The sequence below is a fragment of the Leopardus geoffroyi genome, chromosome B1 (assembly GCF_018350155.1).
Source record: "Leopardus geoffroyi isolate Oge1 chromosome B1, O.geoffroyi_Oge1_pat1.0, whole genome shotgun sequence".
Lineage (NCBI taxonomy): Eukaryota > Metazoa > Chordata > Mammalia > Carnivora > Felidae > Leopardus > Leopardus geoffroyi.
This window is the reverse complement of record NC_059327.1, coordinates 161,110,027-161,136,669: the sequence shown is the minus strand read 5'-3', so window position 1 is coordinate 161,136,669 and position 26,643 is coordinate 161,110,027. Positions and strand designations below refer to the sequence as shown.

General features: G+C 37.5%; 1 protein-coding gene across 5 annotated transcripts in view; it reads right to left on the bottom strand.

Moving 5' to 3' along the window:
• Positions 1–26,643, bottom strand: part of CLOCK (clock circadian regulator) — a 130,311-nt gene that overhangs the window by 10,066 nt on the left and 93,602 nt on the right. For 3 of the 5 annotated variants that reach the window (XM_045474001.1, XM_045474000.1, XM_045474005.1), the window contains 7 exons: positions 20,959–21,100; positions 18,685–18,785; positions 17,897–17,986; positions 14,427–14,579; positions 7,500–7,709; positions 6,517–6,722; positions 2,186–2,432 (listed from right to left, as the gene is read on the bottom strand). In XM_045474001.1, coding sequence (XP_045329957.1) covers positions 2,186–2,432; positions 6,517–6,722; positions 7,500–7,709; positions 14,427–14,579; positions 17,897–17,986; positions 18,685–18,785; positions 20,959–21,100 — 1,149 coding nt within the window. The remainder of the gene's footprint in view (positions 1–2,185; positions 2,433–6,516; positions 6,723–7,499; positions 7,710–14,426; positions 14,580–17,896; positions 17,987–18,684; positions 18,786–20,958; positions 21,101–26,643) is intronic. The other 2 variants (XM_045474002.1, XM_045474003.1) reach the window with 1 other exon arrangement.

Here is a 26,643-nt window from a genome sequence, read left to right as displayed (position 1 = left end):
CGCTGAGTAATATTCCATCATATGTAAGTTATACATATATCCCACATCTTCTTTATCCATTTGTCAGTCGATGGACATTTGGGCTTTTTTCATAATTTGGCTATTGTTGATAGTGCTGCTATAAACATTGGGGTGCACATGCCCCTTTGAATCAGCATTTCTGTATCCGTTGAAAAAATGCCTGGTAGTACAACTGCTGGGTCATAGGGAAGTTCTATTTTTAGTTTTTTGAGGAACCCCCATACTGTTTTCCAGAGTGGTTGCACCAGTTTGCATTCCCACCAGCAGTAAAAAAGGAACCCCTTTCTCCGCATTCCTGCAAACATCTGTTGTTTCCTGAGTTGTTAATTTTAGCCATTCTGACAGGTGTGAGGTGGTATCTCATTATGGTTTTGATTTGTATTTCTCTGATGATGAGTGATGTTGAGCAGATTTTCATGTGTCTGTTAGTGACATGGATATCTTGAAGAAGTGTCTATTCATGTCTTCTGCTGATTTCTTCACTGGCTTATTTTTTTGGGGGGGGTGTTGAGTTTGAGAAGTTCTTTATAGATTCTGGATACTAACCCTTTATCTGACACATCATTTGCAATACCTTCTCCCATTTTGTCGGTTGCCTTTTAGTTTTGTTGATGGTTTCTTTTGGTGTGCAGAAGGTTTTATCTTGATGAGGTCCCCATAGTTCATTTTTGCTTTTATTTCCCTTGCCTCCAGAGAAATGTCTAGTAAGAAGTTGCTACGGCTGAGGTCAGAGAATGCTTGTTCTTTTAAGGACTCTTGTTCCCTGACAGATTTAGAAGACTAGGACCTTAAGGCAAGTTCTCTCCTTTTTTAAGGTTTTGCTCAATTCTCATTGAATATTATTTCCTCCAGATAATAGTTTATAACTTGTTATAAGTTCTTGTTATTAATTCACTTATAACAATAGCTAGCCTAGTCATTAACAGCTACAGTATGGGCTTTAAGATCTACAGGACTGTCAGTATGACTCAGACATTTAGGCAACTAACCTTTAAGTTTTAGCTTTCCATATCACCAGGTTAAGAACTCTATGTGCACCGTAACACGGGTGATAAATTAATAATGTGTTTATGCCTGAGTATACAATACTGAATCTTCTAATCACACCATATATTGTGGAACCCTAAAATTGATGATATGATATGTATGTGGCTGGCCTACATGGAATGGTCTCCAGCACAAATCTAGGCTAGCCTACATTCAGAATTGCTCCTCTTAGGCAAGAAGGGAAAAAGCTGGATTTCCAGATGTCATAATCTGCTACTGTGCACTCCACTGAGAGTACTGAGGTCCAGGAATTTATCCTGAAATCCCAGCTAACCCTACGTAACTTTCTTCCATATCCATTAGATAAGCATATATCCAGGTATCTACTGAGATACATGAGAAGACATGTGTCTACATTTTGGCTGATCTGAGTGTTTGCTACATTAATCAAGACAGTGCTGATAAATTTCAGCTCGTTATGTGCCTTGTAACTATGTTCAGTGATTTACATGTACTGTTTACCCATGAGATATCAACTATTAGCACCTCCATATTATAGATGAATTTTGGTAAATAACCTACCAAAGGTCACACAGTATATGGTACAGCAGTGACTCAGTCTCAGGGCAGCCTGACTTTAGAGCCCAAGCTCTCAATTATGACATACACAGCCCTCCACAGTATTTCTCCTCTGATATTAATTTATAACCAAAAAATCATTGTAAAATTTAATCCAACATAATAATTCAAGATAATGCCTATAACTTTTTTTTTTTTTTTAAATCCCTGTTGACATGCCTGCCCTGTAGAGTAGAGCACAGAATCTGATGGGCTGCTTAGAAGGAAGAAAGAAAGGTGTCTGGTGAATTCTAGAAACTCTAGCCGGACAGAACTCTATATAAAGTGGCTTGATGTGTAGGTGGGCAGCAAGTAGCTCCTTATTTCTATCCAGTAGTTCAGAGAACTGGCCATGTCCACAGCAGTGCTAGAAGTCTTCCAGAGACCAGACAAGGGAAGAAATGATAGCTAGCTGGACAAGCTTTCTGTCCTTCCAGAGATTTAACTTGTACAATAAGCTTGTATGGATTTTTCGGATGATTTACAAAACTTCTCTTAATGTCTAATTTCATTATATGAAAGTAAACGGGCTTGGGAGAGCTCCCATGGGCAAAATTACCTGTAAAAACTGCTGTGGTGGTTGGGTCAGCGGAGCCTGAGAAGGTTGCTGAACTGAAGCAAGCGGCTGTTCCTGGGAGTTCTGCTGCTGTGTGGCTGGCAGTGCCTGTGGCTGCTGCTGCTGGGTAGCAAACGTAGGGTAGGCAGTCACCACCTGCCCCATGAGCATTGTGCTGGGTACCATGACCGCCCCACAAGCTACAGGAGCAGTTACTAATTTGGTCACAAGCTGCTGACCTTGAGAAAATCTGTTAAGAGGAAATAAAGAGAAGAAGGGACGTCAGAAAGATAAAGTATTCATTATAAAAGGCAGTGAGCTGAATACTTCTTTAATACCCAGTGATATTGCCAGTTTAGATTTTTAAAAGCTGTACGTTCCAATTTTGTTTCATGTTTTTAAAGATTCCTTCTGGGGCACCAGTAAAACAAAAATGTATAAGCAAAATGAAATGATCACAAAACAAATACAAAGTTTCTGGATATCCATGTGCAAAAGAATAAAGCTGGGCCTTTACCTTACCCCACATACAAAAATTAACTCAAGAGTGGATTAAAGCACTAAACATAAGGGCTACAAGCATGAAACTCTTAGGAAAGAAAACAGGGGGAAAGTTTCATGACATTGGATTGGGCAATGATTTCTCAGATGTGACACTCAAAAGCACAGGCAACAAAAGAAAAAAAAACAGATAAACTGGATATTAAAATTAAAAACTTCTGTGCATCAAAGGACACTATAGTATCAACACAGAGAAAGAGAAACCCACAGAGTGGAAGAAATTATTTGCAAATCATATCATCTGATAAGGGGTAATAACTAGAATATATAAAGCAATCCTATAACAAACAATCTGATTAAAAAATGGGCAAGTATCTTGAATAGACGTTTTTGTAAAGAAGAAATAAACAGTCAGTAAGCAAATGAAAAGATGCTCAATGTCACTAATCATAAGGGAAATGTGCATCACTTCACTTCCACCAGGATGACTATGATAAAACAAAGAAAATAGTGTTGGTGAAGACATGGAGAAGCTGGGATATGCACTGCTGAGAGGAATGTAAAATAGTGCAGCTCCTATGGAAAACAGATGGACTATTGCTGAAAAAATTAAGTACAGAATCACCACATGATCCAGCAATTCCATTTCTGAGCATATGCTCGAAAGAACTGAAAGCAGGATCTCAGATATTTGTACACAAATATTTGTTCACAGCAGCATGATTCAAAACAGCCAAAAGATGGATGCAACCCAACTATCCATCCATGGGTAACAAATAAAATGTGGTATATTCATACAACAGAATATTACTTAGCCTGAAAAAGGAATAAAATTCTACCACACACCACAACACAGACAAACCGTGAGGAAATAAACCAGTGTGTCAAGTGAAATAAACCAGTCACAAAAGACATGCACTGTATGATCCCATTTGTGTGAGGTATCTAGAGTAGTGAAACTCATAGACTTATGTGCTTAGAAAGCAGAAGAGTGGCTTCTAGGAGCTAGAGGGTAGAAGAAATGGGGAATTATTGTTCAATGGGTACAGAGTTTCAGTTTGGGAAGAAGAAAGAAGTTCTGGAGACTGATGGTAGTGATGTTCACAACAGTATGCATGTACCCAATGAACTGCTGAAACAGTTAACATGTATATTTATGTATATTTTACCACAATGAAAAAAGTTTTAAACCTGTTTAAAAAATACCTTTTTTCTTTTTATAAAATTACTAGGTACTTGCGAGTCCGATATATGTGTCCTCCAAAATGCACATTATTTTGCTAACCATGGATAAACTTACAGCTAAGCTATCATAAGGGATTTCTAAAAATCTCCCTAGTTTACAGAAGACATTTACACTGCAAATTGTATCTTATAAACATAAATGAAAATTAAATGACATTCCAACAGTGAACAAAAGTACCATCAATTTATACATTTATCAATGCAGTATAGTACTTACCATATTAGAAGTCACTAACATTCACTCCCTTCCCACCTTCCTTCTTCTATTTTAAAAATAATAATAATAAAAACCCTGGTGCCTGTTCAGGGAATAACATTATTTCTATTTGCCTCTTCTGTGAAATGAAGTTAGCTGCTCACATTGGTCACTACAGCAAGAAAACTGAGCTAAGCCTCTCCTGGGAAAGGAGCATAACTGCACTTATAAACTGAGGAAAGTACATAACGGTGTCCAACTTAGTACAAATGCACTTTATTATTTATGTGGTCTCCACAAGACAAAACCTATTTTTTTGTTTTTGTTTCCTTTTCTTTTAAATTTATTTCATTTTAGTTAACATGAAGTGCAATAATTGGTTTCAGGAGTAAAATTCAGTGATTCATCACTTACATACAACATCCAGAATCTATTTTTGAATCCATACCATATCTTTAAAATAAAACACTCTATTTTATGTATACTTCAGGACCAAATGTATTATTCAATGCAAAAAATATGTATAAAAGAACAAAATATTTACATATGAAGAATGATGCCCAAAGAAAAAGTAACATTTGGAAAGTGTTTTAGGCACAGAAGTATTAAATCCTCAATTCTCTGTAAATCTTAAATTAAAATCTGAATTGCCCAAACTGCTCACTGATAAAATGTGATGAGAATACTTCATCCATCTCTGGCACCAAAAGACATTCTTCAATCTACTTATGCTTAACTATCACTTCTGTGGCTTTGTATATATTGTTCCCTGAGCTGAGAACACCCTCCTGAGACTCCCTATCATATGTACACCCACAGCCAAGCTCTTTAAGACTCACGCCAAGTACCTCCTCTGTGAAGTTTGCCTTGACCACACTCCTCTCTTCACCTGTTTGCCTCAATCTATAAACCTGCTCACTTCCTCTTTCTAAAGACCTAAGCAGAAGTATTTATCATACAGTAATACTGATTTAACTTTTTATGGCTTCCAAGTCTGATCATTCTCGAGATGAGCAATGTACCAGCCTACTCACTTTAGTAGGCACTCAAATGTTCGCTGAAATATATATTTTCCCCTCAAAAAAAAAAAAAGAGGTTCTACAAGTAGTTGCTAAACTGTATCCTCCAAAATGCACATCAGCATTCTAGACTAATGAAATTTTCCTCAGGCTTTAAAACGAACCCTCTAGATTTCAATGGAGCACATTCATAACATCTCCTTTCAGAATGTCAGACCTAAAAGTTGGACTTAACTTGAGGAACTAAGTTCCAAAGAGAAGCAAGTTCTCCTGCTCTCACTGCCTCTGTGATCCTGTAGCTTCTTTACTCTCTGGAAATTATTGGATTTTAACAAAATCTATTACACAGTGTGATACAACAATAAAATTATAAAAGCAGCAGCCTACTTGTATTACAGTAAAATAAGTAAAAAATAAAAAATATTTTAAATAGAAGTTTTAAGACTATAGAGATCCTATAGTCATTAAAACACAGCTTCCCAATATATGAAATAATGATATTTCTTCAAAATACTTGTTTTTTGTTGTTGTTTCTTTTGGGAGAGCGAGAGAGAGTGCGCGCGCTAGGGAGAGGGGGAGGGGAAAGGGAGAATCTTAATCCATGCTCAGTGTGGAGCCTGACACAGGGCTCAATCCCAAGACCCTGGGATCATGACCTGAGCCAAAGTCAAGAATTGGATGCCCAACTGAGCCACCCAGGTGCCCCCAAAATATTTGTTTCTAAGTCAGCTATTTGGACTGCCCACTAAAATAAGTCATGAATGGCTATTTTTCTAGAATGACCCACAAATGTTTAGTGTACTTTTGAAATCAGACACCAAAGCTAAAATTCAGAAACTGCTCATCACCCCCTTTGCTACCTATAAGCCTTTGACCAAATTACTATAAACTCACTTTTTTAAGACCCTAATACACATTTAAATGAAAAAAAAGAGTTAAATGAGATAGTGTATTTTGAGCACCTAGTACAGTACTCAAAAAACTCAAGAAAGGTAAATTAATTTTATTCCATGACATATATCAACTTATGCTAGTATCCACCCTAACCACTGTTACTGCCTGAAAACTCAACATTTGTACTACAATGATGAAAGTTTCAGAGTGATACAAACCCTGCCACAAATCTTATATAACGGTATGCCGTAGATGCTGGATTCTATAATATTTGGTAGAACATTTCTGGACCAAGAACAAAACTTGTTGTTGTCTGTTTATTACAAAGTCCTTAAACAATGAACATATTCTGCAATTTTATTTCAAATTCAAGAACTCTGGTGGGAGTTAGCTACAAACTGTTTTTTCAAATCAAATTACTGTTTTTTAACTAATCAATTTTTACAACTTTGGAAAAACTCATGAAATATGACAACTACCTGATCTGTCTGTCCTGAGTGAATGTAGTTACAGCAGTGCTCTGGGTACTGTTCTGTGGCATGCTAGATGGAATCTGGACCATGCTTCCGGCTGCCGGCTGTGAGATCACCATAGTGTTATACAGCGGAGTGGTAAGTGTGCTCTGTGTCTGACTAGGAAGCGAGGTTTGTTGACTGTGCCCACTCAGTACATTTTGTTGACTCTGCTAGAAAACAGAAGATTTTACAGATAAAGTAAATGAAAACATTTTTTCAGTAAATATACAAACACTATTAGCATCATTCTAACAACAGCTGGCAAGAAAAGAAGAGGCAGGACTTGTTACTCTGGGAGAAATCTAATACAAAGGAAAAAGACTTATAGTAACTGAGAATGAATTAGTCTTCAATCCTTGCTTGAATACAAGGTATGATTTTAGAAAAGGAGCATGATCTTAACAGGGATGAAATAAAATATAGATGAGCAATTTCTGTTAAATGCCCAAAGTGAGTGACTGACATTAGACATCTTTATAGATTTCATTTGAAGTCTTGGGATCTATAGTCACAGATGTATAACAATTACCTACATCAAATTTCCTGGAATTTATATGAAATTTTTTAGAATATTGATTAAACTATCACTGTGCCCCAACTATAAAATTTTTAAATGTCAAAATACTGAAAGCATTTAACATCAACAATTTAACAATTTTGTACCAAATATTTTAATGATCACCCTCAAAAATAAAACTTCCTATTATTTTATTTATTTATTTTTAAAGTAGACTCCAAGCCCAAGGTGAGGCTTGAACTCACAACCCTGATATCATGAGACAATACAGTCTTACTGGCTGAACCAGCCAGGAGCCCCTAAACTAAACTTTCTAATTATTACTGTTAAAATATGGAATTATTTGAGATAGAGCTTCATTTTTGTTTCAGCAATAGCACACATTTCAGTCACTGAGCACTCCATAACCCACTATACTTGATATCATTACCTGACTTGATGTACTTTGTAAAGTCTGCTGTTGTATCATATGCTGAGTTGTGCCAATGTGTCCAGTATTCATTCCACTCTGAATTTGGTTGGTTTGAACGACCTGGCCCTGCATACTTATAGGTGCAAGTTGCTGGATGTTAGATGAATTTCCAGAAGAAAGTTGAACAGAACCAAAATTCAAACCAGGGGTTGACTGCTGTAAAAACATCTTCAGAAATAAAGATCACATTGTACCGTGAGATCATGACCTGAGCCAAAGTCAGACACTTAACCAACTGAGCCACCTAAGCACTCCTACAAATTAAGTTTTAAAAGCAAATATCAGGATGGTCTAAGTCATTCTGAATGAATTAGCAATAAATACAGAATAAAACATAATTCATATTCATTCTTCCAGTTATCCTAACTCTATCATGTTTCCAATTGTCAGAAAAAGTGTTATAAATTTCAAAACCTCTACTTGTTTGAACACTTTACATGTTGGGGACCATTTGTTTCATCAGATGACATTACCCTAGCTCAGTGCTACTCAAGGCCTATGGACCGGAAGAGATCCAACATGGTGGAGAAGTAGGGGGACCTGAAATTCCCTCATCTCTCAAACACAGCAGTATTGAGGCCAAAGGACTTTGAATTCCAAGAGTCCGGGCTGCATAGTGACAAAGATGTCTCCAGGGACCCACAGGGACACCTAGTGGGCCACAGGGCTACTTCAGCAAACAAATCAAAGCACACCTAGTGGAGGGTCCAAAACATGACTACACGTAGGGAGATAAAGCAACCAGAATCACAACAACAGAGAACAAAGAACACACTCGAAAAAACACCTCCTGAAGGGCCAGGCCCTGGATAGTGTATGACCCCTCTTTAATATAGTAGTGCTCCCAGGTGCAGGCCACATAAGGGACAGAAAACTAGCCAAAATGATGAAACGGAAGAATTCCCCTCAAAAGAAATTCCAGGAAGAAATGACTGCTAAAGAATTGACCAAAACAGATATAAACAATATAACTAAACAAGAATTTAGAATAATTGTCATAAAATTCATCTCTGGGCTTGAAAAAAGCATAGACAGAACACACAGAAGACAGAACACAGCAGAGAATCTACTGCTGCAGAGATGAAGGGACTAAAAAACAGTCATGATGAATTAAAAAATGTTGTAAATGAGGTGCAAAATAAACTAGAGGCGGTAACAGCAAGGATTGAAGAGGCAGAGGGGAGAATAGGTGAAACAGATAAAATTGTGGAAAAAGATGAAGCTGAGAAAGAAAAAAATTCTGGACCACAAGCAGTGAATTAGAGAACTAAGTGACTCAATGAAATGGAACAATATTTGTACCATGGGAGTTCCAGAAGAAGAAGAGAGAGAAAGGGGCCAAAGGTGTGCTTGAACAAATCACAGCTGAGAACTTCCCCTATCTGGGGAAGGAAACAGACATTGAAATCCAGGAGGCACAGAGAACTCCCTTCAGATGTAACTTGAATCAATCTTCTGCATGACATATCATAGTGAAAGTGGCTAAATACAAAGATAAAGAGAGATTTCTGAAAGAAGCTAGGGACAAATGGGTCTTAACCTACAAGGGTAGACACATAAGGGTAGTAGGAGACCCACCTACTGAAACTTGGCAGGCCAGAGGGGAGTGGCAGGAAATGTTCAATGTGCTGAATAGGAAAAATATGCAGCCGAGAATCCTTTATCCAGCAAGCCTGTCATTCAGAATAGCAGGAGAGATAAAGGTTTTACCAGACAAAAACTGAAGGAATTCATCACCACTAAACCAGCCCTACAAGAGATCCTAAGGGGGACTCTGAGTGCAATGTTTTGCAAAGACCACAAAGGACCAGAGAAATCACTACAAGCATGAAACCTACAGCTAACACAATGAGTCTAATCCATATCTTTCAATAATAACACTGAATGTTAACGGACTAAACGCTCTAATCAAAAGACACAGGTTATCAGAATGGATAAAAAAACAAGATCCATCTATTTACTGTCTACAAGAGACCCATTTTAGACCTGAGGACACCTTCAGATTGAAAGTGAGGGGATGGAAAACCATCTATCATGCTACTGGAAGTCAAAAGAAAGCTAGAGTAGCCATACTTATAGTGGACAAATTAGATTTTCAACTAAAGGCTGTAACAAGAGATGAAGAAGGGCCTTATGTATAATTACAAGGTCTACCCTTAAAGAACAATTAATAATTATAAACGCTTATGCAGTGAATTCAGAAGCACCCAAATATATAAAACAATCAATCACAAACATAAGCAATCTTATTGGTAAGAATGTGCTAATTGCAGGGGACTTTAATACTCCACTTACAACAATGGACAGATCACCCAGACAGAAAATCAACAGAAACAATGGCCCTTAATGATACAATGGACCAGATGGACTTGACAGATATATTCAGAACTTTTCATCCTAAAACAGCAGAATATACATTCTTCACAAGTGCACACAGAACATTCTCAAAACAGATCACTTACTGGGTCACAAAACAGCTCTTGATAAATATAAAAGAATTGAGTTAATACCATGCACATTTTCAGATCACAATGCTATGAAACTTGAAAACAACCACAGGAAAAAGTTTGGAAAACCTCCAAATGCATGGAGGTTAAAGAACATCCTACTAAAGAATGAATGGGTCAACCAGGCAACTAAAGAAGAAATTTAAAAATATATGGAAACAAATGAAAATGAAAACACAACAGTCTAAACCCTTTGGGATACAGCAAAGGTAGTCCTAAAAGGAAAATATATTGCAATCCAGGTCTATCTCAAGAAACAAGAAAAATCCCAAATACAAAATCTAACAGCATACCTAAAGGAACTAGAAGCAGAACAACAAAGAAACCCCAAGGCCACCAGAAGAAGAGAAATAACAAAGATCAGAGCAGAAATAAACAATACAGAATACAAAAAAACCAGCAGAACGGATCAATGTAACTGAGTTGGTTTTTTGAAAAAATAAACGAAATTGATACATCCCTAGCCAGACTTCTCAAAAAGAGGAGAGAGGACCCAAACAGATAAAATCACAAATGAAAGAGGAGAGATCACAACCAACACCACAGACATACAAACAATTATTAGAGAATACTATGAAAAATTATATGCCAACAAACTGGATAATCTGGAAGAAATGGATAAATTCCTAGACACTCACTCACATAGTACCAAAACTCAAATGAGAAGAAATAAAAAATTTGAACAGACCCATAAGTAGTGAAGAAATTGAATCAGTTATTAAAAATCTTGCATTAATTAAGAGTCCTGGGCCAGTTGGCTTCCCAGGGGAATTCTACCAGACACTTAAAAGCAGAGTTAATACCTATCCTCAAGCTGTTCCAAAATATAGAAATGGAAGGAAACTTCTGGACTCATTCTAGGAAGCCAACATTATCTTGATTCCCAAACCAGACAGAGACCCCACAAAAAAGGAGAATTACAGGCCAGTATCTCTGATGAACATGGGTGCAAAAATCCTAAACAAGATACTAGCAAATTGAACTTAACAGCACATAACAAGAATTATTTACCATGATCAAGTGGGATTCATTCCTGGACTGCAGGGCTGGCTCAATATTCACAAATCAATCAATGCCATATATCACATTAATAAAGGACAAGAACCATATGATCTGTCAACAGATGCAGAAAAAGCATTTGACAATATACAGTATCCTTTCTTAATAAAAACCTTCAAGAAAGTCAGGTTAGAAGGAACATACCTTATCATAAAAGCCATAGATGAAGGCCCACAGCTAATATCATTCTCAATGGGGAAAAACTGAGAGCTTTCTCCCTGAGATCAGGAACACGACAAGGATGACCACTCTCACCACTGTTGCTTAACACAGTGTTAGAAGTCCTAGCACAAACAATCAGACAACAAAACGAAATAAAAGGCATCCAAATTGACAAAGAAGTAGTCAAACTTTCGCTTTTGGCAGATGACATGATACTCTACATGGAAAACCTGAAAGACTCCACCAAAAGGTTGCTAGAACTGATTCATGAATTCAGCAAAGTTGCAGGGTACAAAAATCGATGTACAGAAATTGGCTGCATTTCTATACACCAATAACAAAGCAACAGAAAATCAAGAAATCGATCCCATTTATAATTGCACCAAGAACCATAAAATACCTAGGATAAACCTAACCAAAGATGTAAAGGATCCGTATGCTGAAAACTATAGAAAACTTACGAAGGAAACTGAAGACACAAAGAAATGGAAAAACATCCATGCTCATGGATTAGAAGAATAAATATTGTTAAAATGTCAATACTACCCAAAGCAATCTACAATCGAATGCAATCCCAATCAAAATTGCACTGGCATTCTTCTCAAAGCTAGAACAAACAATCCTAAAATTTGTATGGAAGCACAAAAGACACCAAATAGCCAAAGTAATGTTGAAAAGGAAAACCAGAGCTGGAGGCATCACAAACCCAGACTTTAGCCTCTACTACAAAACTGTAATCATCAAGACAGTATAGTCATTGGCACAAAAACAGACACATAGACCAATGGAATAGAATAGAGAACCCAGAATTGGACCCACAAATGTATGGCCAACTAATCTTTGACAAAGCAGGAAAGAGTATCCAATGGAAAAAAGATAGTCTCTTTAGCAAATGGTGCTGGGAGAACTGGACAACAACATGCAGAAGAATGAAACTAGACCACTTTCTTACAGAATACACAAAAATAAATTCAAAATGGATGAAAGACCTCAATGTGAGACAGGAAACCATCAAAACCTTAGAGGAGAAAGCAGGCAACAATCTCTTTGACCTCAGCCGCAACTTCTTGTTCAGTAAGTCTCCAGAGGCAAGGGAAATAAAAGCAAAAATGAACTATTGAGACTTCATCAAGATAAAAAGCTTCTGGGGCGCCTGGGTGGCGCAGTCGGTTAAGCGTCCGGCTTCAGCCAGGTCACGATCTCGCGGTCCGTGAGTTCGAGCCCCGCATCAGGCTCTGGGCTGGTGGCTCAGAGCCTGGAGCCTGTTTCCGATTCTGTGTCTCCCTCTCTCTCTGCCCCTCCCCTGTTCATGCTCTGTCTCTCTCTGTCCCAAAAATAAATAAATGTTGAAAGATAAAAAGCTTCTGCACTGCAAAGGAAACGATCAACAAAACTAAAAGGCAACCGACAGAATGGGGAAAGATATTTGCAAATGATGTATTGGATAAAGGGTTAATACCCCAAATCTACCAAAAAACTTACTAAACTCCACACCTGAAAAACAAATAAACCAGTGAAGAAATGGGCAGAAGACATGAATAGACACTTTTCCAAAGAAGACATCCAGATGGCCACCAGACATGAAAAGATGCTCAACGTCACTCATCATCAGGGAACTACAAACCAAAACCACACTGAGATACCACCTCACACCAGTCAGAGTAGCTAAAATCAACAACTCAGGAAACTACAGATACTGGCAAGGATGTGGAGAAAAGGGAACCCTCGTGCACTGTTGGTGGGAATGCAAACTGGAAAACAGTGTGGAGGTTCCTATCCTACAACCCAGCAATAGCATTACTAGGAATTTATTCAAAAGATATAGGAATGCTGATTCATAGGGGCACGTGTACCCCAACATTTATAGCAGTGCTTTCAACAATAGCCAAATTATGGAAAGAGCCTAAATGTCCATCAACTGATGAATGGATATAGAAGATGTGGTTTATATGTACAATGGAATACTACTTGACAATGAGAAAGAATGAAATCATGCCACTTGCAGCAACATGGATAGAACTGGAAGGTATATGCTGAGTGAAATAAGTCAGTCAGAGAAAGATATCATGTTTTCACTCAAATGTGGATCTTGAGAAACTTAACAGAAGACCATGGGGGAAGAGAAGGGGGAAAAAAGTTACAAAAAGAAAGGGAAGAAGGCAAACCATAGGAAACAAATACAGAGAACAATCTGAGGGTTGATGGACGGTGGGGGAGAGGGGAAAATGGGTAAAGGGCATTGAGGAGGGCACTTGTTGGGAGGAGCACCGGGTGTTATATGTAAGCGATGAACCATGGGAATTTACCCCAAAAACGAAGAGCACACTTTACACCCTGTATATTAGCCAATTTGACAATAAATTATATTGGAAAAAAAAAAAAAAGGGCCTGTGACCTGCTGGTTCTTCATCACCTATCATTCATAATTTATGGCATGAGACAGAAGTAGTTTTCACTTAAAGTTTCCCTTCTCCAAAATACTAGTCTGACAGAAGTAACTTTAGTGGGTCAGTAGATTGACCAAATAAGACTAATTTGAATCATACCTACTGATATTTCACTAAAACAATGACTGATGATTGATTTCTAAATTCTGTACCAACATGTACCTAAAAGTCTACATAAAATATTATTTTCATATTATGGGTATAAGCTTACTAAAAATAAAGACTATACAAGATGAATCTAATCTGGAGAAACAAGGATGTTGATGGAAATATTCTTAGGAATGAATCAGACTATAAATTCAATCATATTGAGTAGGTAACCAATGAGTATTTACTGAACCAAATTGATGAAATGTATTTCTTGCATCTCATTTTTATTTATTTATTTATTTAAAAAAAAATTTTTTTTTCAACGTTTTTATTTATTTTTGGGACAGAGAGAGACAGAGCATGAACGGGGGAGGGGCAGAGAGAGAGGGAGACACAGAATCGGAAACAGGCTCCAGGCTCTGAGCCATCAGCCCAGAGCCTGACGCGGGGCTCGAACTCACGGACCGCGAGATCGTGACCTGGCTGAAGTCGGACGCTTAACCGACTGCGCCACCCAGGCGCCCCATCTTGCATCTCATTTTTAAGTAAGAAAAATCAATTTTATTAAGAAACCAAAATGTGAATGGCATGCTTTGTTGTATTCAAATATAATAACTTACCTGCAGCCCTTGACCATGGACCATTTGAAGTTGTTCTTGAATTTTTCTTAGTTCTTCTTGTTGCCGATGAATGTTTGCCTCTATCATCCGTGTCCGTTGCTCTAATTGGTCTTTTAGATGCTGCATGGCTCCTAACTGAGCTGAAAACTGAAACTGAAGTCCCATGTTTGGAAAAAGTGTAACATATTTTAGAATCACTTATTCTTCATAATTGTGCAATGTGAAAAATAAGCAGTATATATCATGAGTTAAAAATGTTATACCAATTACTAACGTATTGCCTCTTGGCTCCTAATTCACCCACCTTTGCTTAGCTTTGTGCTACTGGAGCTGGACCTTATAAACATCTTCCTTTGTCAGTGGACACAAACTTAGTCATGTCAGTAGATGGAGCTAGAGGGATACTGCAAAGGGAGGTGGCTTTCCAGCAAGTCCCACTGGCATCCTTATGGGAAGCTCCCCAACAAATTTTGCTGGTACCCCAGCAGGTGGCTTCCTGCCCTCCAGCCCTGGTCTCTGGCACCTCAGTGAACCTCCCTCTCATCCAGTGGCTACAGCCACACCAACCCCAATGGGAACTGAGTTTCAACCTAGCCTGGACGAAGAAGTTTAGGAGGTTGGGAGAGTTTTCCAAGTTGTTCCTTCTTTGCATACAGTACTCTCCTTTTCACTTGCGGTTAGTGGCTGCCCCCTACATCCATTATGCCTGTATTCTTTAGAATTCCCTGTTACCAGTTAATATATTTTTTTATATTAGCCCTATTCAAATTTCCGGTATGGCTTCTGACTTCTGACCAGATCTTGACTGATTATGAGTATACACTGGCATTAGAAGACCAGAGATCATATTGTGGCTCTACCATTTCCTAGAACAAGTTTCTTAATCTCTACCATTTAACAAATGAAAAAGTAGCCGGTTCTTAGAGTTACTCATATCAAATTCTGTCATCCCTACAATGTCCTCTTTGTACACACTTGAAGGTTATAAAAATCTAAACAGATAACTAACCATATTTTTACTATTTCCTTTTTCTCAAAAAAATTTTTAATGTTTTTTTATTTTTGAGACAGACACAGAGTGTGAGCAGGGGAGGGGCAGAGAGAGAGGGAAACACAGAATCTGAAAGCAGGCTCCAGGCTCCAAGCTGTCAGCACAGAGCCTGACGCAGGGCTCAAACTCACAAACCACAAGATTATGACCTGAGCTGAAGTCGGACACTTAACCAACTGAGCCACCCAGGCGCCCCCTCACATTTTCAACTAAAACTGTTCTCAGACAAGTACAAAATGTAGGCTTTTAAAGACTAAGCAATTATGAATGAATAAGTGCAGACATGAATGAAAACACTGTTATTCTACTTCCAGGAGTTTCAATCTTATTTCACTATGTTTTACTTGAGTCATAAGCAGCTTTTATTTACTACTGCTTGACATTTAGCCACACTTAGTGATTCATCACTTAAGTCTATACAGGCTCATTTAACTATTTCTATGAATATTTAGCACAGGATATAGTATACCAAAAAGAATTTCAATTTATTGGAAATGTGCCTTAATCTTAAAATAGCCTCCCATAGTGAACTGCATCTAAAAGTGAGACATGCTCTCCCAAAAGTTTTTTTTCTTTATCTTCAAAAGTTTGTACTGATAGTGAATACTACTTTTCAAAAAGTATACAACTCAGACTTCTAAAGTTGACAATAATCATATCTTACATTAGATTACACTAGGTATGAGAAAACATTACAAATTTGTACTTGAGCTCTGCCTCTTAAAAATATTATTCAAAATGTTGTATTTATGTCATACAAATATATTTTATCCTAACAAAAGTTATTTATACCTTTGAATAAACTTTACATTGATATTACTTAAAGGATTTCTATTAAATGCAAATAAGATATAAACAGAAGGCAGAATAACAGGAAAAAAAAATCTCAGAACTAAGAGGCAAAGTGGCTTTATCACTCAACAAAATATGAGGTCTGGATAGTTATGAACATTTTTGACATAGCAGGTATTATTAAATTTCATGAAAATATCCCTTTAAAATGTTAAGAAATAGTCATCCAGTATCTTGAGATTAGTGAACTAATAATATTGAAAGTATGCCTAAATATTTACATAAAAAATCTGTTAACCTTCAGAATAAAAAGCATTGAGGACTCGATGATGAAAACTACTGTAACAACAGATAATATTTAAGCACCTTATATAATCATGTTACAGGAAGTCAAGGTTATGGTGTTTAGATAATTTACAACATTGTCAATATACTTGTACAGGTGTCATATAATGGCTAAAATTATATATAGTATAATTTAGATAAAAACCATGTAAGATAAAGGTATTTTTAGAAAAATGTTTTTTACCTATTCTTAACTATCATTATTTGAAATACTGTTAAGTCAAGATATATTTAACACCAAACAAAACAGTTTGGATTATTTTTACCACTATCTAGTATTTTTAATGTGTTTGAAGCACTGAATGAATAGAGAGTCATAAATTAAAAGTTAGGAATTTCTAATCAAAAGTAATTTAGTGTCAATTTTATAATACCTATTCTTTTGTCTCCTTGCTAATTTCTGTATGTAGGTCTCCTTCAGGACTGAGCCCAAGCAACAATTCTTCCAGAAAGTTTTCATTCACTTCCTCAGGCTGCATAAGGGGTCCATCTAATGTGCTCATATATCAGCCTATATACCTTGGGCACAGACTATACAATATTGCACTGTAGTTATCTGTCATTCCTTCTAGATGTAATAAAATCTTACAGTACATATATTAATATTGCAAGCACCTGCAATATCTCAAGAACTCAATAAATGCCCTGTGTATGAATGAATATATGAATAAAATTACTTAATTCTTCCACTATCCATAGGAAGAACAAAATGAACAGCTATATTTCATCTTTAATATCCTTCTATTTCTATCTGTAGTGTCTCTCAGTGGAGTATTATAGCATATTAGGCAGGATAATTCTTTGTTGTACAAAACTGTCATGCATCTTTTTTTTTTTTAATTTTTTTTTTAATGTTTGTTTATTTTTGAGACAGAGAGAGACAGAGCATGAACGGGGGAGGGTCAGAGAGAGAGGGAGACACAGAATCCGAAACAGGCTCCAGGCTCTGAGCAGTCAGCACAGAGCCCGACGCGGGGCCTGAACCCACAGACTGCGAGATCATGACCTGAGCCGAAGTCGGACGCTTAACCGACTGAGCCACCCAGGACGCCCCTGTCATGCATCTTTCAAGACAAATAGCATCCCTGGTCCTTGCCTATGAAGGGCCAGTGGTACCCAATAATCACTGACAATTAAAAATATCCCCCAGACATTATAAATGGCCACACATGAGATTCACTGCACTAAAAGTATGTATTTTTAAAAATCTCTATTACCTTAAAAACCATTTATCATTTTAAAATACTCAACTGTTTCAAACAAACAAACAAACAAAAAATACCTGGGACATGCCTTGTGGAATTGGTAAATTTGCAGCTTGAGACATCACTGGTTGTGTTAATGACTGACCAACAGACTGGGAATTTATGGACTAGGAGCAAAATAAAAAATAATGAGTGACAATTATACCCATCCATAAGTAGTTTCACCAGAAATACCATTTCACCAGAAATGGTATCTTTATAAGAGAATTACACTTTGCCTCATGCATTTTTAGCTGAGTGCAGGCATGCATGTTTCCCCCTCTACACTGGACATGTCTATTCCCTATTTATCCTTGTATCTTGTAAGGCATCTGCCACATTACCTTGCATGGGCTCTCAGTAAAAGTTAAAAGACAGAACTGAAAGTGACTGGTATTAGAAATTAAATATAAAATGGCTCTAAATTATTAATTTTTCTTATTTTTTATTTAACTTTGGTGGGAAGAAGAAAGAGAGAGAGAATCCCAAGCAGGATCTGTGTTGACAGCGCAGAGGGGCTCGATCTCACCAACCGTGAGATCACGAGCTGAGCCAAAATCAAGAGTTGGACACTCAAATAACTGAACCACCCAGGTGCCCCAATTAACTTTTATTAATTAAAATAAATATCTAATGTTTTACCTGTAAAATAATCAAAAGCATATGTTTGAGAACTACTTCACAAAAAGGAAAGATCTCGAGTGTTATTTATCAACAGCTGTGTTGGTCTTTATAGAAAGGGATAACAAATTAATGAATTCTAAGGATTTGGATGATTTTTTTCCCTTTTAATAACTCTGTATTCAGAAGAATACTGAAGAGTTACCTGACTACTAAATGATGACCTCCTTGGTGCCATCTTTTCATGAGCTGGTAAATGCGGTCTGGGAGGAGTGCTAGTATCTGTTGGGATCTTTGTTGGTGTTGCTGATGTCAGTCAACAAAAACAAAACAGTGTTAGTACTTTATAAAATAAAATTCCCAAAGATTAATCTCAAAATGGATTTCAGTGAATAAAAATGATCTTTAAGTTATTTTTCTAAATTATTTAATTAAAGTGAAGTCTATGACAATAAGATGGCTCATTTGAATTACTTTTTTCTTAAGGACAAAATAAATATTTGAGACAGGAAAACTTTGAATTTAAAAATGGTTACTACTCCTATAACTCAATAGTAAAAAACCTAATAACTCAATACAAAATGGCTTAAGGACTTGAATATAGACATTTCTCCAAGGAAGATCTACAAATGGCCAACCAGCATATGAAAAAATGGTCAACATCACTCGTCAGGAAAATGCAAATCAAAACCACAATGAGATACAACTTCATTACCAGATACCACCTGGTAAGATGGCTATTATCAAAAAAAGAAGAAAAAAGTGCTGCCCAGAATGTGGAGAAATTAGAACGCTTGTACACTTAAAATTGGTGGGGATGTGAAATGCTGCAGCCACTGTGGGAAACAGTAATGGAGGTTTCTCCAAAAATTAAAAATAGAACTACCAAATGTGATCCAGCAATTCCACCTCTGGGTATTTATCCAAAAGAATTGAAATCAGAATCTCAAAGAGATATTTGCACTCCTATGCTCACTGCAGCACCATTCACAATAGCCAAGATGTGGAAACAATCTAAATGTCTGACAGGTGAATGGAAAAAACAGCATGTGGTAATATACATACAATGGAATACTATTCAACCTTAAAAAAGAATGGAAAATTTCAAGATATACAACATGGGTGAATCTTGAGGATGTTATGCTAAGTGAAATAAGCCAATGATGTAAAAACAAGTACTGCATGACTCCATCATATGAGGTATCTAAAATAGGCAAATCCATTGAATCAAAGACTAGAACGGTGCTTGCCAAGGGCTGGGGGCATTGAAGAAAATATGGAGTTACTAATCAATAACATCTCCATTTACTACAATGAATAAGCTCTAGAGGTCTGCACTACATTGTACTTATAGTCAACAATAGTGTATCGTATGGTTAAACATTTAAGAAGGTGGATCTCATTTTAAGTATTTTTACTGCAGTAAACTAAAGGTTTACTTTAGGTTGCAAGGAACTGTAGTTTTTGAGGTTTAGCAATGCATTCCTAATTTACATTCATCATTATGTTAATGAGTATGTACTGATTTACACTGATTTGCATTTTGTACCTCCCTCCATTAAAAGCATAACATAAAAGTATAATTTCTCTTTTATAAAATGAGGAAAACAGCTACAAAGGAGAAATTTTTTTTCCTAAGGTTTCAGAAATTCTATGTTTAACCTCTTTAATGTTCTACCCATGGTGTTAAGTGGTTCCAACAACCTCCTTTTCCTTATAATATATAGTTTTAATACCCTGGGAAATGAAAGGGCTTAACTCTTTAAACAAAAAGAAAAAGGTTACTAATTCAATGATAACTATGCAAGTCTTCATTTAAAACAAGAACTAAAAAAAACTCTCAAAAAGCAAACTTAAAGAACACTGACAGGTTCTACCAGTAAAAAAGGAATAAACAGTTTTGCTTTATTTTTTGAGGGATGATTAAAAGCAACATAACAATACCAACACTACTACCTAAATATTTTACAGGCTATTTTATAAATAATTCTTTGTTAAATGTGAGCAGTGTGCCTCTTGCTCACTGGAAAAGTTAACAGAGTTCAGAAATGTAAAACTAATCATTTTTAAGTAGCATTTTACCCATCTTCCTTCCTGCCTTCCCTCTGGAAACCAACCAGTCTGTTCTCTACATTTAAGAGTCTGGTTTTTTGTTTGCCTTTTTCTTTATTCATTTCTTTTTTTTCTTAAATTGGCAAAGGGGATTAAGAGTATACTTACTATGATGAGCACTAAATAATGTATAGAATTGTTAAAACATTATATTGAACACCTGAAGCTAATATAACATGTTAATTATACTTGAATTAAAAAAATAAACTTAAAAAGAGTGTTTCTAGCTTTTTAACAAACAATACTACAGTAAACTTTTTCATGTAAAAATAATACTAAAGTAGCATTTGATGAAAAATGCTGACACCAATAACAATTTAGAAGCACTCTCTTGAAAGAAAGTCTGCTTTCAAGCTAGCGTACTCACAGGAAGGGTCTGAGACTGCTGTGTGAGATGATTTTCTTGAACTCCGGGAGGAAGCAGAAGGAGTTGGGCTGTGATCAAACCTTTCCAAGGCTTCTTTGAGACTGACTGTGTTTATACGATTATCAGACCCAGAATCTTGGCTCTAAGGAGACAGTAAAATAAATGTTTTCTTGTAGTTCAGTTATCCAAAGTTAGCAATATAACTGGCTACTTTTCATTCTCCAAATCAGTTTTCACCTACAACAAGGCAAAGGTACCTGTGTAATATTTACCTCTGCAGTATTAGGTAAAGAAATAAAAATTGCTGTTCTACAGTCAGAAATTTTTTACTTCATTCTTTATTTATAGAAACAGATGCAACAAAATGATTAAACTCTTTGTTAATTTCTACCATACACAAAAATTAACTGTCATGGATCAAAGACCTAAACATAAGAGCTAAAACTATAAAACTTTTAGAAAAAAAGGAGAAAAGCCTTTATAACAGTGGACTGGGTAACGACTTCTTGGATGTGACACTAAAAGCACAAGCAACAAAAGTGCATCAAAGGACACTACAAACACAGTGGAAAGGCAGCCCATGGGAGGGGAGAAAACATTCACAAACCTGTATCTGATAAGGAATTAACATCCAGAAAATATAAAAGAATTCTACAACTGAATAGCAACCCCCCCCCAAACAATCCAATTAAAAAACATAGGTCTTACGTATATATTTCTCCAAAGAAGATATACAAATGGCCAGTGAACACATTGAAAAAAATGCCCAGGGCACCTGATGGCTCAGTCGGCTAAGCATCTGACTCTTGATTTCAGCTCAGGTCACGATCTCAGTTCCTAAGATTGAGCCCCATGTTGGGCTCTGCCCAGCCTTCACTCTCCCTCTCTCTCTGTCCCTCCCCCACTTGTGCATGCACTCTCTCTCCCTCTTTCAAAATAAATTAATTAAAAAGAAAAGTTGCGGGGTGCCTGGGTGGCTCAGTCGGTTAAGCGTCCGACTTCGGCTCAGGTCATGATCTCGCGGTCCGTGGGTTCGAGCCCCGCGTCGGGCTCTGTGCTGACAGCTCAGAGCCTGGAGCCTGTTTCAGATTCTGTGTCTCCCTCTTTCTCTGACCCTCCCCTGTTCATGCTCTCTCTCTGTCTCAAAAATAAATAAATGTTAAAAAAAAAAATTTTTTTTTAAATAAAAAGAAAAGTTGCTCGATGTCACTAACCATTAGGGAAATACAAATTAAAGCCATGAGATACCACTTCACACCCATGAGGACTATTATTTAAAACAAAAACAAAACAGAAAATCACCAGTGCTGATGAGGATAAATTGGAACCTTTGTACACTGCTGGTGAAAATTTAAAATAGTGAAGCTACTACAGGAAACAGTATGACGGTTCCTCAGAAAATTAAGTAATTACTACATGATCCAGTAGTTCCATTTCTAGGTATATACTCAAAAAAATTGAACAGAGTGACTCAAACAGGTATTTGTACACCCATGTTCATAGCAGCATGATTCACAATAGCCAAAAGATGGATGCAACCCAAGTGTCCATTGCTAGATGTATGGATAAACAAAATGTGTTGTATACATACAATGGAATATTACCCACCATTATCAAAATCTCCTGTATTCTCAACCTCATCTTTGAACATCCATTTGCTTGGCTTGCTCTAACTAAAAGCTAGCTGTCTATAGAAAACACCACTTCCTTGCAGGACTTTTAAGTGGTGGCTATTTTCTCTTTCACAACCTTCAGATCGCTGCTCTGGAGGGGTAGAGAAGTCCTCCTCCTCCTCTTTCCACAATTTTCCCCTTTCTTCCTTTTCCAAAACTCACAGCCAGAATCTCATATTATCATTATATGACTATCTCTCATTGGTACAGTTATCTACTGACCCTTATGGTCACTCCTCACTAAGTACCTGTATTAAAATTTCTGCTCCTGGCTAAGTCTACCATCAACTTATTCTTAAATCCACGGTTATCAACATCAGTATCAATTCACATGTTCATCATCATGTTTTCACTCTTCCTTGATGTCTTCTCCCACAAAGATCTTGATTTCCACCTATCCTCACTCATTCTTACGGTCATATCTTAGACCTTATCATTACCAATAAGATTAACCTTATAGGGCTCCTGGGTGGCTCAGTCGGTTAAGCATCTGACTCTTGATTTCCACTCAGGTCATGATCTCACAGTTCGTGGGATCAAGCCCCTGCGGGCTTGCAGTATGGAGCCTACTTGGGATTCTCTCCCTCCCTCCTTCCCTCCTTCCCCCCCTCCCTCCCTCTCTCTCTCTCTATCCCTCTCCCCTCCCCCACCCCTTGCAAGCATTATCTCTCAAAATAAATATTAAAAAAAATTTTTTTTAATGTTTATTTATTCTTGAGAGAAAGAGAGAGAGCGCGTGCGCGAATCCAAAGCAGGCCCCAGGCTCTGAGCTGTCAACACAGAGCCCAATACGGGGCTTGAACTCACAAACCGTGAGATCATGACCTGAGCCGAAGTTGGATGCTTATCCGACTGAGCCACCCAGGCACCTCATAAATAAGTAGTTTTTAAAAAAAGAATAAACTTTCCATAACCTCAATTTCAAAGATCCTCCTGTTAGACCACTATTTCTTATTCTCTTTAGTATGCCAGCTCCAATAATCCTTTAGTGGAACATAAAATACATTGATTCTACCACATTTTCACACTCTCTCATTTTGTATCTTCTCTCCCCTCTTTACCAAGTTTATAAATTCACGGTTAATCATCATAACCACACCCTTACAGGTTATCATCAATTCTCTTGCTCCTATCTCCCTCCACCACACTCCCCTGGAAAAATCCCAATGCTGTTTAAATCCAATTTTTAATCTATTCCACATCTGTTCACTCTCCTACTCTCCTAGAAAACAATTAAAATTTTTTTTTAATGTTTATTTATTTTTGAGAGGGTGAGAGAGAAAGACAGCACGCACAAGTAGAGGAGGAATAGATAGAGAGAGGGAGACAGAATCCAAAGCAGGCTCCAGGCTCTGCGCTGTCAGCACATAGCCTGATGTGGGGCTCGAACTCATGAACCTTGAGATCATGAAGCCAAAGTTGGATGTTTAACCAGCTGAGCCACCCAGGCGCCCCTCCCAGAAAGCAACTTAACACTTGCTTGGCTCTTTTCAAACTTCAAACAACTCTTCTCCTAACCTCACTCTTAGCTGGTTATTCTGCTTCCTGTTTCACTGTTGGACATTGCTATAAGCTCCTATTATCATATCATATCAACCTAACTAACAGCATCTGTCCTCATATACTCTGCCTTTCTTTATGTCACTACAGATTAGGGGTCAGCAAATGCTCTCTGTGAGGGCCAGAGAGTCAATATTATAGGCTTTGGGGGCCACATAGTTTCTGCTACAACTACTCAACTTGCTGTTGCAGCACAAAAGCAACCATAGGCAGGGGCTCCTGGGTGGCTCAGTCGGTTAAGCGTCCAACTTCAGCTCAGGTCATGATGTCATGGTTGCTGAGTTCAAGCCCCGTGTTGGGCTCTGTAATGACAGTGTAGAGCCTGGAGCCTGCTTCAGATTCTGTATCTCCCTCTCTCTCTGCCCCTCCCCCCTCATGCTTGCTCGTGCACTCTCTCTCTCAAAAATAAACTAACATTAAAAAAAAAATTAGGGGCGCCTGGGTGACTCAGTCAGTTAAGCATCTGACTTCGGCTCAAGTTATGATCTCATGGTTTGGGCCCTGTGTCGGCTCTGCGCTGACAGCTGGGAACCTGAAGCCTGCTTCGCATCCTGTATCTCCCTCTCTCTCTGCCTCTCCCCCACTCACACTCTCTCTCAAAAATAAATAAACATTAAAAAATTTTAATTAAAAAAAAAGCAAACATAGGCAATATATACACAATTGAGTGTAGCTGTGGAATTTGATGATATAATTTTCATGTGTCACAAACACCATTCTTCTGATTTTTTTTTTCAATCACTGAGAATACATGTGGAAACCATATTTTTAGCTTGTGAGTGTTATCAAACCAGGCAGAGAATGAGATTTGACCTAAAGATCACAGTCTACTAAACCTCTCTACCATTAAATGATCTTTCCACTAAGCCCAATCTGTCTACTTGTGGCCTGGATCCCATCTTCTCTCCCCTGCTCAAGAACTTTGCTCTAGCATTTTTTTCTCTATCTCTAGCAGTAATTCTCTCTTCATCAGACCATTCTTATCAGTATACGAACATGCTATTATTTCTCCCACCTTAAACATCAAAAACTCCTTTTAAGCCTATTTCTTCCTAATACTCTTCCACTCCTCTCCTTTTTGTAGGAAAACCTTCCCTACTCACTGTCTCTAATTACCCTGTCCCAGGAATTTCTCTTTTAAGCCCACTCTAATCAGGCTTTCACTCATATTGCTATTCCACCCAATCTTTTCTTATTGATCAATGAATACTTGTTGTTAAACTCAGTGCACACTTCTCAGTGCTCACCTAATTTAACCTATTTAAGGTGAATCTGACAAAGCTGACTGTTCACTCCTCATGGACACACTTTTTCTTGGCTTCTATGAAAACTCAGTTTCTCAGTTTTATTCATACCTGAATGGATATTTCCCTTCAGTCTCCTCTGTGACTGATTCTTCCTTGTTTCTTTCATATCTTAATGATGGAATGCCCCAGTGCTTAGCCCTTGGGTGGGTGGGTGGGTGGGTGTGTGTGTGTGTGTGTGTGTGTCTCGCCATTCATTCACCTGGTGATCATATTTGGATTCATGACCTTAAAACCTATCTACAAATTAAAGTTTCTCAAAAATCTATGTCAAGTGGACCTCTTCCCTAACTCCAGGAGGACTGTGGTGGTTAAGAGTAAATACAGTAGGAAAGTACACATATGTGAAATATACTTGGAAGTAGGGCTAGTTGAATTTACTAGGATTGGACACTGGCATGAGAGAAAAAGAAGCAAGGAGGAACAATCTCTGTATTACTTTTAGTTTCTATAAATTCAAGGTACCCTAGATTTAAGCACTTTTCTCAGAAAATGTGTTTTATAAAATATACTGGATCTTTTTCTTCTAAGCATACAAAGACTCTTTGAAAAAACTCTTTCACATGGGATCCATGATTGCAGAAAACTTGTCCGGGTTATTCACTGCTGTATTCTGAGCATCTAGACCCCTATCTAGTACTTTCTGGAACATGGAAAGTACTTAATAAGGTTTGTTGAAAACTGAATAATACTCCCCATATCAACCCTGGCATGCTGCTTATTTAACTCACTTTTTATTCTTGATTCTTTTCATTCCACTATTTTCTACAGGTCAAAAACAACTATTGTAGGGAACTTCTGACATAGCTCACATTGATTCCTGTCTCCTGGTATTCACCACCTTGTATAATCCCTTCCCTTTAGTACAGGCTGAACCTAGTGATTTACTTCTAATTAATAGAATAGACAAAAATGATGGGATATTACTTCTGTGATTAGGTTACAGAAGACTCTCATCTTGCTGTCGTTCCCTCTCCCTGGATCTCTTACATGCTTCCTTTGATAAAATGGCTACCTAGAAACGAACTAAAGGTGGTCTCGGGCCATTAGCCAGCAAACCAAGGCACTCAGTCCAACCGTCCATGAGGAACCACATCCTTCCAACAACCACTGAGTGAGCCTGAAAACAGATTCTGCCCCAGCTGAAC